At 31.1% G+C, this 16816-nt stretch overlaps 1 protein-coding gene across 1 annotated transcript; it reads left to right on the top strand.

Moving 5' to 3' along the window:
* Window positions 9401–15771, top strand: LOC109334750 (probable methyltransferase PMT15). The gene is made up of 6 exons (XM_019570679.1): window positions 9401–10272; window positions 12215–12425; window positions 12802–13099; window positions 13665–14057; window positions 14959–15036; window positions 15185–15771. The coding sequence occupies exons 1-6, from the start codon at window positions 9547–9549 to the stop codon at window positions 15423–15425; spliced, it is 1947 nt and encodes a 648-aa protein (XP_019426224.1). The 5' UTR covers window positions 9401–9546; the 3' UTR covers window positions 15426–15771.

The following is a 16816-nucleotide window of genomic DNA, read 5'->3' as shown; positions in this document are numbered from 1 at the left end:
TGTTGACATTGTAAGTCTTGAGATTTCCTGGTGGTGGATAGCCATGTTTCTTGAAGCATTGATCAATAGTATGTCTTGGTCTGTTGCAGTAGGTGCATATCTTGGTGCTTCTTCCACCTTGGTTTCTGCCAGAGCTTCTTCCTGCTTGATTCTGGTACATCCTTCCTCTGCCTCTCCCTTTGTTGTTTTTGAAGTTAGTTCCAAATTCATTGTTGTTGTTGTTGTCATATCCATTCTCAGCAGTATTCATTAGGACCTTGGGCTCACTATAATGTGAATTGATGTGCCTTTCTTGTCGAATGAGGAGAACAAAGGTTTTATTGATGGAGGGTAGATGATCCATCAACATTATTTGGGATCTTACTCCCTCATATTGATCATTGAGCCCCATAAGGAAGCATATGACATAATCACTCTCCCTATATCCCTTAATTGTTGGAATTAAAACGCATGTGCATTTATGTAGGCAAGTACATGATGGAATTGGCCTGAAATTGTCCAATTCCTCCCATAGGCCTTTTACATGGTTATAATAGGCCCTTATGCTGAGGTTACCTTGCTTGTAAGTATATATATGTGTGAGGAGTTCTGTAATGCAGAAAACGTCACCTTGGTAGTACCTTTCATGCAGATCCGCCCATATCTCCAGAGCTGTCTCCATCCACAAGATACTTTCAGCAATTGAGGAATCAATAGATTGTATTAACCAAGATAAGACCAAGGTGTTACACCTGTCCTAATAGATGAAAGTTGGATCATCAATAGAGGGCTGGAGGAGGGAACCGTCTATAAACTGAAGTTTGTTCTTTGATTTCAGGGACATAGCCATGGCATGGGACCAAGAGTGGTAGTTGTCACCATTGAGAGTTTTAGAAACGATGCTGGCTCTAGGATTTTCATTATGGTTCATGCAGAAGGGTGAAGACGGGTCCTAAAGAGGATTGATATACTGTATTGCTCAGTTCTCCATTGTATGATAGGATGCAGTGATGGCTTCAAGAAGATGAAACATCCAAGAAAACAAGGAGGAAGGGAAAGTAAAGGGTGAAGGTATATTGCAACGAAAGTAAAGCTTAGAAAAAAAAAGGTATTACCCAGAGTCTTGCTCTGGTACCATGTTAAACATGATATCTCATCTTTGAAAGAATGCAAGAAACGAAATTGAAGAATGGCAGAGAATTGAAGAAAACTTCTGAATTGATTAGATTGATAAATTGATTGATTAACATAAAGTTGAATGCAACTATTTATAGAAACTTAAGTTAGTTGGGGTAACTAACTTAACTACTAGTCCTAATCTGTTTTGCTAAAGAGGGAAACTTAATCAAATAGGCTTTTATGAAAACTGTTTTTATGAGGGGTCAAGCCCATTGAGTATTCCATCTTTCCTTTGTGATTTCTTTCTTTATTCTCCTTGGACTGAATATTGGCATGAGCATGATGATTTTCTTCCTTAGTTTCTAACATGAAACTAATGGAATTATTATACCTAGTCTGATGCTATAAAGTAAATATTTATATGATTATATTAACTAAATTTAAGGTGAAAAAGACTTCGTATCTCTGCAGTATTGAACATGTTACTATTAATTCATAAATTCTTATGCACGATGAATTTTAATTAATCATGTAAATGAAACCCAATATTATCAAACATGTGTATGCAGTGAATAATGCTAATGAATTAATAGTGAATTCACGGCTGTGTTATATGCTGCTTCTTACTTTGAGCTAAGGATCGGTCACAGCCATTTGTATTGTTTCTGTTGTTAACAAAGTTAAAATCTTTTACTATTTTAAAATGACTTTTAAGTTTTAATAGAAACAATTGTTTTTTCATAAAATGCTTATGCACAATATTATTATTATTATTGTTTATAAAAAATTTATAACTTTTTTGGGATTAATTAAATAATAGAGGCAGGTCGTGGTACCATTTTTTGTCCTCATGTCATTCTTGAACAGTCATTTTACGAAGCTTCTTTTTCACTCGATTATTCCTAAAGTAACAATAAATAACAAAAAAAATATTATAATTATTTTCAAACCTCTCTGAAATACGATGCGGTGATGACATTAGTTTCTATTGCTTCACCATTTTCAAAGAGATAATTATTTTACAAACAAACCATTTTAAAACCTAGAACTACGTAGTCTTGTTTCCCTAAAGCATTTAGGGATATGTAGGAGCAAGATCTCATCTTGTTAGACATAAAAACAAAAAATAGATATTTTGTTTTAATAATATTAATTTTAAATAAATTACTGTTATATTTAATTCATGCAATTAACTAGGGTACTGTTTTAATATGGACAGACGAAGTGCTAATACTTTCCTCGATCCGTAACCGACTCTCGAGCTCATGACTCTAATTCGAAAGACCATTTTATCCTAATTTAGGCTTTATTTGATTTTTCCACATTTTTACCACAAATGAAGTGATGACGACTCTGAAAGAGGCCGTGTAGCCGAAAATCGTAGCACAACACCTTACATCAAATATTTTATCTTAATTACTTATAGTTTATGTTCTTTTTTTGTTTGTTTTAAAAGAACAAATGACATTCTCTTTTCTATTAACTAGATAACAAAAAAAACTCCTACTACCTTATCATTTGCCACATGTCACCTTCTCCTTCATTTTTTTCCTCCTAAATGGTTTCATGGTAATTGTATGTATCTTTTCACACTATATTTTCTCTTTCTTGATTATAGTAATAATAATTTTATAAATAATTAATGCATTTTTTATGACCACACCTTAAATTGCAATTGAATTGTTATTGAGGTTCATGATTTTCTCTTTCTCTTTCAACAATATTTCTCTCCCAACAATCTTCTTTTTCTTTGGTTTCATTTTATTATGTCTCTTCATTATCGTCATTTTCTTTCTCTTTCAATCAACCTATTTAAAGTGCATTTTTTATCTCTATATAACAAAAAAAACTCCTACCACCTTATCATTTGTCACATGTCACATTCTCCTTCATTTTTCCCTTCTAAATGCTTTCATGGTAATCATATGTATAATTTCACGCTATATTTTCTCTTTCTTGATTATAATAATAATAATTTAATAAATAATTTTTGCATTTTTTACGACTACACCTTAAATTGCAATTGAATTATTATTGAGGTCTATGACTTTCTCTTTCTCTTCCAACAATCTTTTTTTCTTTGGTTTCATTTCATTATGTCTCTTCATTATCGTCATTTTCTTTCTCTTCCGATCATCTTGTTTCAATTGCATTTTTTATTTGTTTTGTATATCTATTATTATTTTGTAAATATGATGTTTAAAGTACATTTATTGTAGATATATTTTTATTTTGTAGATCTGTTCTTATTTTTATCATGGATTTTTTGGTTATTTATTCATTGATTTTCTTATTTTGTAGATGTATTCTCACTGATTTCATTATTTTTGTAGATCTGTTCTTTCAACATTTCTCTTGTGGATTAGTTATTGATACCTTCATTTTTTGTTTCATGGTTAGTTATTCACTCACTTGTGGATTTTGTATTTTATTTTCTCTATTCGATGATTTTTAATATATATTGTTTAACACACTCATTTTGGCTCAATATTTCTGATTTTGAAAATTTTATTTAAACATCATTACCTTATTTTATTGTTTGCTCATAAATTTATATTATTTGAGCTGTCAACAACACAATATAATATCTTTGTTCTTCGCTTTTGGATTTTTTGTTATTCTCATATATGGAGAATAATATTGTCTTTATTTTTATTTGATTTATATTTTATTTAAATTATTTATGGTTTCCAAATTTTAGGCATTACGCATTAAGGAGATAAATTTGCAAAAATATAACTAATGAATTTTGATTGTGATAACCAATTGATTTGATTTATATTTTGTTTAAATTATTTACGATTTCCAAATTTTAAGCAATGGTCATTATGAATATAAATTGGTAGAATTATAACATATGATTCAAAATTCATGAAGAAATATAATAGTTGATTTTTTTTGTATTAGTTACAGAAATAGTATATAAATTTACGGGATCAGTTATAAAATGGAAAAAATCAATTAACAACATAAACCAAGATCTATCAGAAAGAACAACTAAATTAAGGAATATATAAGAAATATTCGTAACAATTATGGAATATATAATATAATTAAGAAATGTATAAAGAATTTATAATTATATTTTACAATTGCAATATTATAATAGTAACAGTAGGAAATGTATTTTGTTTAAATTATTTATGATTTCCAAATTTTAAACAATTCTCATTATGAATATAAATTGATAGAATTATAAAATATGATTTGAAACTCATGAATAAATAGAATAGCTGGAATATTTGTATCAATTACAAAAATAGAATATATATATTGGCCACATGTCACATTCTCTTTCATTTTTTCCCTCCTAAATGGTTTCATGGTAATCCTATGTACCTTCCACACTATATTTGCTCTTTCTTGATTATAGTAATAATTATTTAATAAATAATTATTGCATTTTTTATGACTACACATTAAATTACAATTGAATTGTTATTGAGGTCCATGACTTTCTCTTTCTCTTCCAACAATCTTTCTCTCCCAACAATCTTCTTTTTCTTTGCTTTCATTTCATTCTTTCATTTCACTATGTCTCTTCATTATCGTCATTTTCTTTCTATTCCAATCATCCTCTTTAAAGTGCATTTTTTTATCTGTTTTATAAATCTATTCTTATTTTATAAATCTGATGTTTAAAGTACATTTTTCATTGATATTTTTTTTGTTGTAGATATGTTTTTATTTTGTAGATATGTTCTTATTTGTATCATTGATTTTTTTGGAAATTTATTCATTGATTTCCTTATTTTTTAGACGTGTTCTCACTAATTTCATTATTTTGTAGATATGTTCTTCCAACATTTCTCTTCCTTAGCGTCTGATAAGCAAAGGTATCCCCTCAAGGAAGACCAAACCTTCAAAACTTATGATATGTACTCAATCTCCATTTATATATACATTCACATACAATATTACATTTATTTTTTGTTATTAATATATTTATCTCCTCATCTTATCTTTTATTTATCATTTTTTCTCTTTTTTTGTAGTTTGGTTCTCCCTTAAAATATTTCTAGAGGTTAATTTTTCTCTATGCATCTCTTATTTTATATATACATTTTTTATTCAAAAAATCACTATTTTAATTTTTTTGTTTTGCATGTTTCAGAAACACCTAGATTATATCCTCCATAAAATAAGGTAAGAATCATAGTAAGTTATCGATACCTTTATTTTTTGTTTCATGGTTAGTTATTCACTCACTTGTGGATTTTGTATTTATTTTCTCTATTCGATGATTTTTAATATATATGTTGTTTAAGACACTCATTTTGGCTCAATATTTGTGTTTTTAGAAATTTTATTTAAACATCATTACCTTATTTCTTTGTTTGCTTATAAATTTATATTATTTGACCTGTCAACAACCCAATATAATATCTTTATTATTTGCTTATGAATTTTTGGGCATTCCCATATACGGAGAAGAATAATAATGTATTTATTTTTATTTGATTTATATTTTATTTAAATTATTTATGGTTTCCAAATTTTAGGCATTCCATAAATTTGCAAAAATATAACTAATGAATTTTGATTGTGATAACCAATTGATTTGATTTATATTTTGTTTAAATTATTTGTGATTTTCAAATTTTAAGCAATGCTCATTATGGATATAAATTGGTAAAATTATAACATATGATTCGAAATTCGTGAAGAAATATAATAGTTTGAATTTTTTATATCAGTTACAGAAATAGTATATAAATTTGTGGATCAGTTACAAAATGGAAAGAATCAATTAACAACCTAAACCAAGACCTATCAGAAAGAACAACTAAATTAAGGAATATATAAGGAATCTTCATAACAACTATAAAATCTATAATGTAATTAAAAATTTATAATTATATTTTACAATTGCTATATTATCATAGCAACGATATGAAATATAACATAAACAAAATATCAAAGATAGTAGATTAAGAAGATTAAAAATATAACGATAAATTATCAGAACAATTATGAAATATATAAGGAATCTTCGTAACAATTATGGAATATGTATTGTAATTAATGAATATTAACAAATATATAATGATGATTGTGTGTCATAAGGTGATATGATGATGTAGGTGAAAAAATTTAAGAAATGTAATGACGGATGTTGTGGGTTCGAGCCTCACGCATAACAAATTTAAAGAAAATAAAAAAAATAAGTTATAAAGTAGTTTAATGTTTATGGTTGGAGTGAAAGAGATTGAAGGTTCGAGTATCACCCACAAAAAATAGTAATATCCTAACCATTACCGATAAAAAAATAATGATTTCATTTCTATATAAAAATTATATTTTAAAGTTGTTATGAAACTTTACAAAATTATTTTAAAAATAGTAAACTAATTATGTAGTAATTATACATTTAAATAGATCTTAAAACATTCTCAATTAATATTATTTAATTATTTTTTAAAACTTAAATAGCAGAAATCTAATCTTATTATTAATAGAAAGAATGAGATATTATATTACAATTAATAAGAAAATTTATTGTTATTCTATCTGGCTACAAAATGATACATAATGAGTTTATTTCAAAAAAATAACAACGTTTAATACTAATTAATTAAATAGATCTTAAAATATTCTCATTTAATATTATTAAAGTGTGTTAATATCAGGAATCAAATCATATTATTAATAGAATGAATTATGATATTACAATTAATGAGGAAATTTGATGATATATAATTTATTTCATAAAATTAATCATTTTTAATACTAATTGAAAAGAAAAGTTGATAGTTCCCAAATGCTTCTTTTCCTATAATTAAGGAATTATTGACAGTAATTATGATGATTTAATTTCTACTTTAAAATTATGTATTAAAGTTGTTATGAAACTTTGAAAAAATATTTTAAATATAGTAAATGGAATATGTAGTAATTACATATTTAAATATATTTTAAAATGTTCTTAATTAATATCATTTAATCATTTTATGTGTCATCTATCATTCATTGCAGATAATTAAAATATTCTTGTGTAAAATTTGTACGGATGAAAACATATAATCAAGACAATGTTACAATTTTAAAATATTATAATAAACTATTAGTAATTGTACATAATCACTTCAACAAAAATATATAATAACATTGGTTTGTATTAGTTAGAATTATATTATTTATTTTTTCTTTACAATTCTTATAACTACGTCATTCCCTATCTAATGACATATACATATGTTAATTTTGATAATCCAATATTTGTCATAGTTCAAAATACTTATCCAAATCTACAAATATATAAGATCACTAAAAAATGAAAAGTTTTTATAAACAAAGACAATACTGAAATCAATTACTTAAACTATTGATCAAATAAATGAGTATGTTTTGAGTTTAATTCCAAGTAAAAATATTTATAATCCTATTCTATCAGTTATTAAGTTATTGATGCAAATATTTTTAAACTTTTATAATATTAGGTGATAAAAAAGAATATTAGAGAATACTTGAGTGAAGTTGTTAAGCAATTAGTTTCAGTCTAACTGATTCTGTTATCAGTTTAGTTAGTCTGTTAAGTAGTTTCCTTTTTGTATAAATAGGATTTGGATATGTTGCTGTAAATCTATCAATTCATTCTAATAAAATACAAAAACTGATTTCATCTTTTCTCTATGTTTCCTTTCTTTTCTTGCTAATCTTACATGGTATCATGCCACCTATGGCCTTCGTCTCCGATCCTGATCTGAATGGTGATTCTTCTCCTCCTCCTCCTCCCGCTGTTGCGTTGTTTCAATCCTCGTCCACTCCCGTTGCTGCGCCGCTACAAGATTCTTCTCCATTATTGAATCTTCTATTGCCAGTGACAAAACTCACCGACAAGAACTTCCTAGTGTGGAGTCAATTTGTTCTTGTTGTTCTACGCTCTAATCGAGCTCAGCGATTTATTTCAGATCTTGATCCTCCTCCTCAATTTCTCACTGTTTTGGATCATCTTCATAATCATGTTAATGCTGCATATTTGAGTTGGGATGAACATGATCAATTAATTTTGTCTTGAATTCTCAATTCTCTCCCTGAGGAACATCAACCACGAGTGATTCTATTGGTATGTGTAATGCTAATGAAAGCCAAACATTCAACCTATTTACTCGTCAATTTTTAAACTCATTTATAATTTTTTGATTTTCCAGATCATAAAATTAAGTTCTTTCATACTATGATATTGTATATATTTAAATTTTGTCAAGTTGAACAATGATGGAACATTGAATTTTTAAAGGATATATCAATTTTAAAATAAAAAAATTGAAGTTCTTTCTTATACTTAGAGAGACAAAGCACATGTAATATGTATGTTCTTAACTATGCGGCAAAAAATTCTACCCCATGCAAATGTACGCGTAACTCGCTAGTTAAAATGAATGACAAAAATTCTCAAAATTATATAAAAAAGTGGGTGATTGTTGATTGATTTTTGGAGAGTTTTATCATGAAGTTATTGGTACTATGCATATTTACACTCATCAAAAGTAAATAACGTTTTTCTTTTTTAATTGACAAATTTATGATTTGTTCAAAAGGAATATGAATATAAATTTGAAAGGGTCAATGCTACACCCTTATTATGCATTTGTTGACCAATTTTAAAGCTATGTTATACATACAATTTGTTAGGGGTTGAATTGAACTACAAGAACTCAACATTTGTTAGAAACTCAACATTTGTTAGAAACTCTACTTATAATTTAGTTTGATACGCTTAGTTCATGAACTATACAAGATGAATTTGAACTCAAAATTGAGCTCATTAAATAAATTGGTTGTATTTAAGTCAAATATAATCTTACTCCTTAAGTTCTTGAGATAACTCAATTATATATATATTTAAGGGTGACTCAAATAAGAATAATTCTCGTACAAAAATTATGAGAACAGTAAATCAATATCGTACAAACATACATTAATTATAAAGATTAAAAGTTACATGATGGTTATATGATCACTGCAAAATTTCATATATGTTTATCTTTTAATGTTAACAATTTAAATAAAATTCATTGACATATATTACTTATTCTCATTTTTCATATTAATAATTGGTCTCACTTAAATCACTTTTTATACATACATATAAACATGGACAATCTTTAATTAATAGATAAATTTATTATTAAAATTAGTAAATTTTTTCTACATGTATGTATAATCCACACCAACATATGCCTTTAAATTTATGCTAGTTTGCAATATAAACTGCAGCTTAAAAAAACATTTTTGTGATGAAGAAAAGACACAAAAGGGGAGATATCGTCAACGTGAAGACATTAAGTCTATTCTATGACACATACCACACACTAGCAGTGTTCTTTCAACGTTGAAATGCCCCACCCCATTTGATAAACATTAAACAAGAACCAATCACACTCCATCTCCAAAAACCTCTTCATTTTGCACATGAATTGAACTAAGCAAAGAAATAAAGAAAGAATGGGTAACACTAATAACTTCTCAACCCTCTTTCACAATTTCACTTCCAACAGACCCAACAAAAGGTTCTTCACTAACCTCTACTTCATCACCTTCTCCATTTTTCTCTGTTCCCTCTTCTACTTCCTCGGCCTATGGAACAACTCCACCACTACCACCATCTCCGCCACCAGATACACCGACTCCGCCACCGCCAACACCATTTGCTCCCACTCCAACAACATCACATCCTCCACCTTATCAATTCCATCCTCCTCCTCCACCAAGATCGACTTCCAAGCCCACCACTTCATCCCGGACCCACCACCCACGACGGCGCGTGTTCCCCACATCCCACCCTGCGACCTAACTTTCTCTGAATACACTCCTTGCGAGGACTCAAAGAGGTCCCTGAAGTTCCCGAGGAGCAAGCTTATCTACCGCGAGAGGCACTGTCCTTCGCCGGATGAGATTCTCCGATGCCGGATTCCGGCGCCACATGGGTACCGGTCCCCGCCGAGGTGGCCGGCTAGCCGTGACTGGGCGTGGTTCGCGAACGTGCCGCACAAGGAGCTGACTGTGGAGAAGAAAAACCAGAATTGGGTCCAGTTCGAAAAGGACCGGTTCAGGTTCCCAGGGGGTGGGACTATGTTCCCACGTGGCGCAAGCGCGTATATCGATGATATTGGGAAAATCATTAACCTTCGTGATGGGTCTGTCCGAACCGCCATCGACACCGGCTGTGGGGTATGTTATTTCTTGAACTACTGGACCGATTCGTTTTAATTGATCCTGTTTGTTTTAAAGAGGTAATTAATATATAATACTTTAAAATATAAGCAAATTTTATGTCTTGTTTCTCATCTCTAAAATTTTCTTCATTTACTTCATATTCATTATAAGTGTATTTTAAAGGATTGATTCTCGAAATAACAAACTAGATGTTAACTAAGATCGTGTTAGGTATTTTTCTTCTTAAGAAAAGTATTATATTAGAGTTGGTTGTCCGTTTTTCTGTTTACATTATAGTTGGCTGTCAGTTTTTGTTTAGGTTTAAATGAGGCAATAACGTTAATGCCAAACTGGTCAATTGGAATAAAGGAATATTGCTGTAAAAAAAGAAAGAATAATTATGTAGTTAGGTTAGCCTTTTTTTATGTATAGAAATTAGTTTTTAAATCCATGAAGGGAGGAACGGTTGTCATAAATAATATCACACTGGTTCATGCAGAACATGCTGATCTGTGTGGCTCCTTGTACTGTGGTTAATTTAGGCGATGCCTATGCCTTTTACATTAAAAAAATCCTGTTTTGTTGGTTGAAGCAATCCATGTGCGTGTGAAATGGGCCAAATTGTCATTATGTTTCCACCCAGTTCAGGTCTAAGTACAAGAATATGAAAAGAAAGAAGATTTTGTTAATTTTAATATTTTATTAAAAAATAATTTAAAATCATAACTGTTAAAAGTTTCTCTATGACACTTATGGCAATCTTCATCTAATATTGAGTCTTAGTTTTCTATCCTCCTTGTAAGGATATATAAAGAAGCTCAGGAAACATATGGAATGGGTTTGCAAAATAACATTCTTAAATAATTGAAGCAATTATTGAAATATAAGATAGTGCTCACTGTCTTGTCTTACTTATTTTGAAGCATGGAGCTTTTTATTAATAATTTAATTAGACTTTGCATTAAAATACTACCAGATAATTTTTAATTCATATAATCTGCTTTGGAGTTTATGACTTTATGCTGTTGGTTGGAGGATTGCTAAAAAGCATAATATAGACGTAGAATATAGAATTATAGATAACTACCTGCAGACTCCATCATGCATACCTTTTCCTCTTTTATAAGTTACCTAATGTTCGGCCCTTCCTTAGTAAAAATTAATAATAATAATAATAGCAGTAACTAAGAAGGAGTAAGTGACAAGTATGAGAATAATTTCATATAAAAAGTAAAATAATCACAAAGATAGATCCTAAATAGGACCCTACTACTAGTGGGATTATTAATATTTGGGGCCACTTTTCTTACTGTCTTTGGGTTTAACCAGCTGTCTTATTTTCTAATCATAAGTCTTTTAATGAATAATTACTATAAAATAAATATGCAAAATGTGTATGTAACTGTTGTGAGAATATCATTACTCTTTATATATAGAGTTTTACTTGGCCAACATTTAACCAATCCAAGACAGGAAAATCAGTAATGGAAATATAAAAACATATTTTCTCCTACTCATTAAATGTACTGTTTCTCAATTCTGATTTTCCTTTATTTCATTTTTTTATACATGGCTTAGGAACTAATTTCTTGTGGGATGTGTGACTGCTTCTCCCAAGTGTCGTTCTTAGGAGCTAAAAATTTTGCGATTTAGTCCTTACACCACTAGACTAAAGCCTTGTTGATTTTCTTTATTTGATTAATTAAACATGATTAGCAAAATCATTTTATATAGTTTGATAATAGTCACAATATATTCCTCCACATGGGTTCACTCGTTCTTAACTTTGTAATTTGTAAGTCCTATTTATGATTTTTGTGTCCATCTATCTCCAAACGAGTTCTATGTTACCATGTTTGCATCTTTGAAGATACTAAAAACCAATCATAATAATTGTCCATTCTATGTATGACAAATTCTTTACTTGGCCTCAAACAAGTTGCAATTTAAAACTCAGGTTGCAAGTTGGGGAGCTTATCTTCTGTCACGTGAAATTTTAACAGTATCATTTGCACCAAGAGATACACATGAAGCCCAAGTTCAATTTGCTCTTGAAAGAGGAGTTCCTGCATTGATTGGAGTTATTGCCTCAATCAGGCTTCCTTACCCTTCAAGAGCCTTTGACATGGCCCACTGCTCACGCTGCCTAATTCCCTGGGCCCACTATGGTACATCCATTATTCTCTAACACTATATCATGTTCACATTTTTAGACAGCCAGTACAAGTGGCACAACTGTAAGATTGAGGTCACAGGTGCAAACCCTGGAAATAGCCTCTCCGTTTACGGGGTTAAGGTTGTAAACATCTATCATTTCCCATATCCCACTAAGTGAGAGCCTTGTGTATTGGGCCGCTCTAGTGCAAGTGGGGATATAATTACTTGTACCACTATCTATGTTGATTCCGTGCGTCACTTTTAATCTCATTTTCTCGATCAACCATTGAGAGTGACACAGTATTGACACAGATAGAGGTACAGGTGAAGTTATCCCGTATGAATGTGATGCTAAATTGTTTCTGGCTTCGCAATGGTGGAATGCAGATGGAGTTTACTTGACTGAAGTTGATCGAGTACTACGTCCCGGTGGGTACTGGATTCTATCAGGGCCACCAATAAACTATCAGAAACACTGGAAAGGGTGGGAAAGGAGTCGTGAGAGTCTCAAAGATGAACAAGACGGAATTGAGAATGTGGCAAAAAGTCTATGCTGGAAAAAGTTGGTGCAAAAGGAGGATCTTGCAATATGGCAGAAGCCCACCAATCATATACATTGCAAACTCCAGCAAAAAATCTTAAAGAATAGACCCTTATGTGAGGCACAGGATCCAGATACAGCTTGGTAATACTAATACCACATCTTTCGTTTTTACTATTTATGTCATAAATTCATTGGCCAGATAAATCAGTCAGTCACTTACAGATATTTCCTTTTTCTATTGATTTTTGGTATTGGCCCAAGCCTTTTGCACTGTCTTGTTTCAATAGAAAATTATTCTTGCTTCCCAAGAGAGCTTAGTATATACCAAAACCAGTTGGATCACTTGCAGCTTTAGTTAGTAAACCTATCTTTAGTGCCTTGCCATTTAAGCTTGGGTTGCATATTCTGCCTTGTTTCTTAATCCATTTCTGTAGCCTCCTACTCCTTCAGCACTTGGTGTTCTATAGATGTGTAGAACAGGATAGAACAGAACAAGGTTTATTTTATGTTTGGTTAATGGTGTATTTTACAAACAGATTAGAACGTGGAATTAAAAAGAGAGACATTTTAGTTCCATTAAAAGAAGTGAAACCAATGAGAATATATCAGAACATCTTGTTTCATTCTATTCTTTCTACGCACTAAATGCTTAAGTATTGTGAATTCTTTTTTTTGTTACTTACTCTGTCATGGTCTCTAATCACAGGTACACTAAACTAGATACCTGCTTGACTCCGCTTCCTGAGGTAAACGACATAAAAGAAGTTGGTGGTGGGAGATTGGCTAATTGGCCGGAAAGACTAACTTCAATTCCTCCAAGGATTAGTAGTGGAAGTTTGAAAGAAACAACGGCTGAGACGTTCAATGAAGATACTCAGTTATGGAAGAAGAGAGTGGCATACTACAAGACCCTGGACCCTCAGCTAGCAGAACGTGGGAGATATCGAAATCTGCTTGATATGAATTCTTACTTAGGAGGCTTTGCAGCTGCACTAGTTGATGATCCAGTGTGGGTCATGAATGTTGTTCCAGTTGAGGCTGAAATCAACACTCTCGGTGCCATATATGAACGTGGATTGATCGGAACTTATCAGAACTGGTATGCCTTTCCTTCATTTTCTTAATGAATAAAGTAAAGGGAGGAGATCCAGGCTAGGGAAAAGTTGAGTGAGTTTATGGAAGACATAATATAATCAGTTGACAAAAGTAGCTTTTCTGAATGCTTAACTGCTCAATTTAATTTGCAGCATTTTCGGAGTGGATACTTTAAAACTCAGAGTATAGTGAAGGACTTCCCATTAGTAGCAGATTTATGAAAAAGGGACTTCAAAAGTTCAACTTAGGTTTAATTCTATATTATGCCAGCTTTTCTGCTAGCCAATACTTCTCTCACAAAATTGTGTCCTTTACTATAGATAGATAAAAAAACCTAGGAATCACTTTATCCTTCCCAAACAATGATGTTATTCATTTTGAGCCTACACTCTCCCATGTAGCCATCTACATCATTGTATAGCTAAGCCATCATTGCACTGATTGTGGAGAGCAAAATGAAGTTAATCTTTAATAATCAATCTAATTAACTTTTTTGGTTGATCATGTGCTTGGACATGGCTAATTCTTTTTTTTATACTACCAAGAGTATCTCCTTACGCTTTGAGTAAGGAACTAGTCCATTTCGGGGTTTGTGACTACCTCTCTTAACAAGTGTCACTCTCAAGACATGGCTAATTCTAATAAAAGGCAAGTTGTTCAGGATTTGTTTTTGGAAAATGCGAGTTTATGCTCCATGTTCTTTGGGAGAGCAATATATGTTTATGGCAGGAAACTGTTTCACACAAAATGTAGAATTATCAAAGTAAAAATATAAACTTAAATTTGTCACTAGATATTTGTTTGTTCTGCACATGACAGTTGAAATTCATTAGTAATACTTTTGCCTTCTCTGAGGTGAGCACATGGTAGATGAAATTCATAACTAACCACTTTTTTTCTCTCAGGTGTGAAGCCATGTCCACTTACCCGCGAACTTACGACTTCATCCATGGTGATTCAGTCTTTAGTCTCTACCAGAACAGGTAATGCCAATTTGGCTAGCTCTAAAGTTAGTGACAGCAGCACTTGTTTCTATTGTCAACTTTGAAAATTGACCCACTTATGTCATTGGTGAACTACATAAGTCAGATTACAAAACCTCTTAAAAGTCCTCAAATTACTGTGTCACAGATGTAACATGGAGGACATTCTTCTTGAAATGGATCGGGTTCTGAGGCCGCAAGGTAGTGTCGTTTTGCGCGATGATGTGGATGTGTTGGTGAAGGTAAAGAGCATTGCAGATGCAATGCAGTGGCATACAAGAATCACAGACCATGAAGAGGGACCTTACCAAAGACAAAAGATATTAGTAGCAGTTAAGGAATACTGGACAGCCTCACCACCAGACCAAATCCAGCAAAGCAAGAGCTAGTATCATCTGCTCTTTCGAATCAAGATTGGTCTAATTTTGGCTTTATGTCAAATTTTCCCAGAAACTCAATTCTTTCCCGCACAAAATTTTCGGGTTTGATAAAGTGATATCTGATTTAATCAACAAGGCTCCTTACAAGTTTGAGGTTTATCAGCATTTCTCTGAGTCTCGAAAAAGAAACTGTTGTAAATTGTTAGAATACGAACTAGTAATCAATAAACTAATCCGTGTAATGTTTCTCTAAGCAGTGTCAGGCTCTCAGCATAAACGTTTTTTCTAAGAAATTATGAGCCAAATAGCTACATATGCATCATCTTTGTATAAAATGAACATTGACATTCATTCACGATTATAAATTTTGGGTACATGCAGGGCCAAGTAGCTAGAAAAAGAAAACACTAGAAATCATCTGAAATTCAACACAATAAATGATGAAAAATGTTAGATATTTCCTGATGATTGGTGAAATACTTTTAAGATCTTAAATCTCATGATTCTTGTACATAATATAAAACAAGGATACTACATGAATATCTGAATTCATGTTCTCTGATCTACTCCTTTGACTCATTTGATATACATTTTGAGAGAGTATTGGTACGATGACCTTCCTCAACCAAATCCCGAGTTCCTTTTGGGACCTTTGTTTTCCTCTCTGATGGGGAGAAGTGAAAACTATTTGTCATTTGGTGTATTGAGACCATAACCTTATTTGTTAACTTACAAGGTTCCATTATCCATTATAGGTCAAACATTTGGGTATCTACTCATTAAAGCCTATATCAGTTATCAGTTTCAGAAGTCATTTAAGTTGTCATTAATTAGATCACTTGTTTTGTAATCCGAAATAAATGGCCGATATAATTGTATTAAATATATGATGCAAACCTTAATTAGAAATTATGAATCTCTAACAATCTCTTGCTTGGAGTTCATAATTTTCCTGAAACAATTATATCACATGTTCTTTAGGCGCACATTTTATATTATTTGTATTTAGACTTTTCTTTAATACAATCTGGTTCATATCATATATCAACTATGGAACCATTGCGACCTTCATCGCATTCAAACGTGACTCGACCACGATGATCACCATACAAATATATTAAATGACATAGATCAAATATGGATGAGTGATATGAGAATTTCATGCAATGTGATCTTAAACATGTCTATTTCTAACTGGTCATTCTTTATTCTTTAGTGAGATTAATCCAAAGTCTTTAATTGCAACACAATAGATACAATACACAAGTTCAAAATAGAACAATAAACCATCAACTTTATTATGCATAAAACTATATATGGCGTCCAATATAAGTTATAAAACATATAGACTCTCAATGAACTAAGGTATCTTAAGGAGCAATACTCATACACTAATGTAT

Source organism: Lupinus angustifolius, chromosome LG02 (assembly GCF_001865875.1).
Source record: "Lupinus angustifolius cultivar Tanjil chromosome LG02, LupAngTanjil_v1.0, whole genome shotgun sequence".
NCBI classification, from domain to species: domain Eukaryota; kingdom Viridiplantae; phylum Streptophyta; class Magnoliopsida; order Fabales; family Fabaceae; genus Lupinus; species Lupinus angustifolius.
Note: the sequence above shows the minus strand (reverse complement) of the source record. Positions and strands in the feature narration are given on the sequence as shown.

Coding starts and splice junctions, on each gene's coding strand:
- LOC109334750 (XM_019570679.1), top strand. CDS start 9,547: ATGGGTAACACTAATAACTTCTCAACCCTCTTTCACAATTTCACTTCC. Junction 10,273..12,214: donor CCATCGACACCGGCTGTGGG/GTATGTTATTTC, acceptor TTTAAAACTCAG/GTTGCAAGTTGGGGAGCTTA. Junction 13,100..13,664: donor CAGGATCCAGATACAGCTTG/GTAATACTAATA, acceptor CTCTAATCACAG/GTACACTAAACTAGATACCT.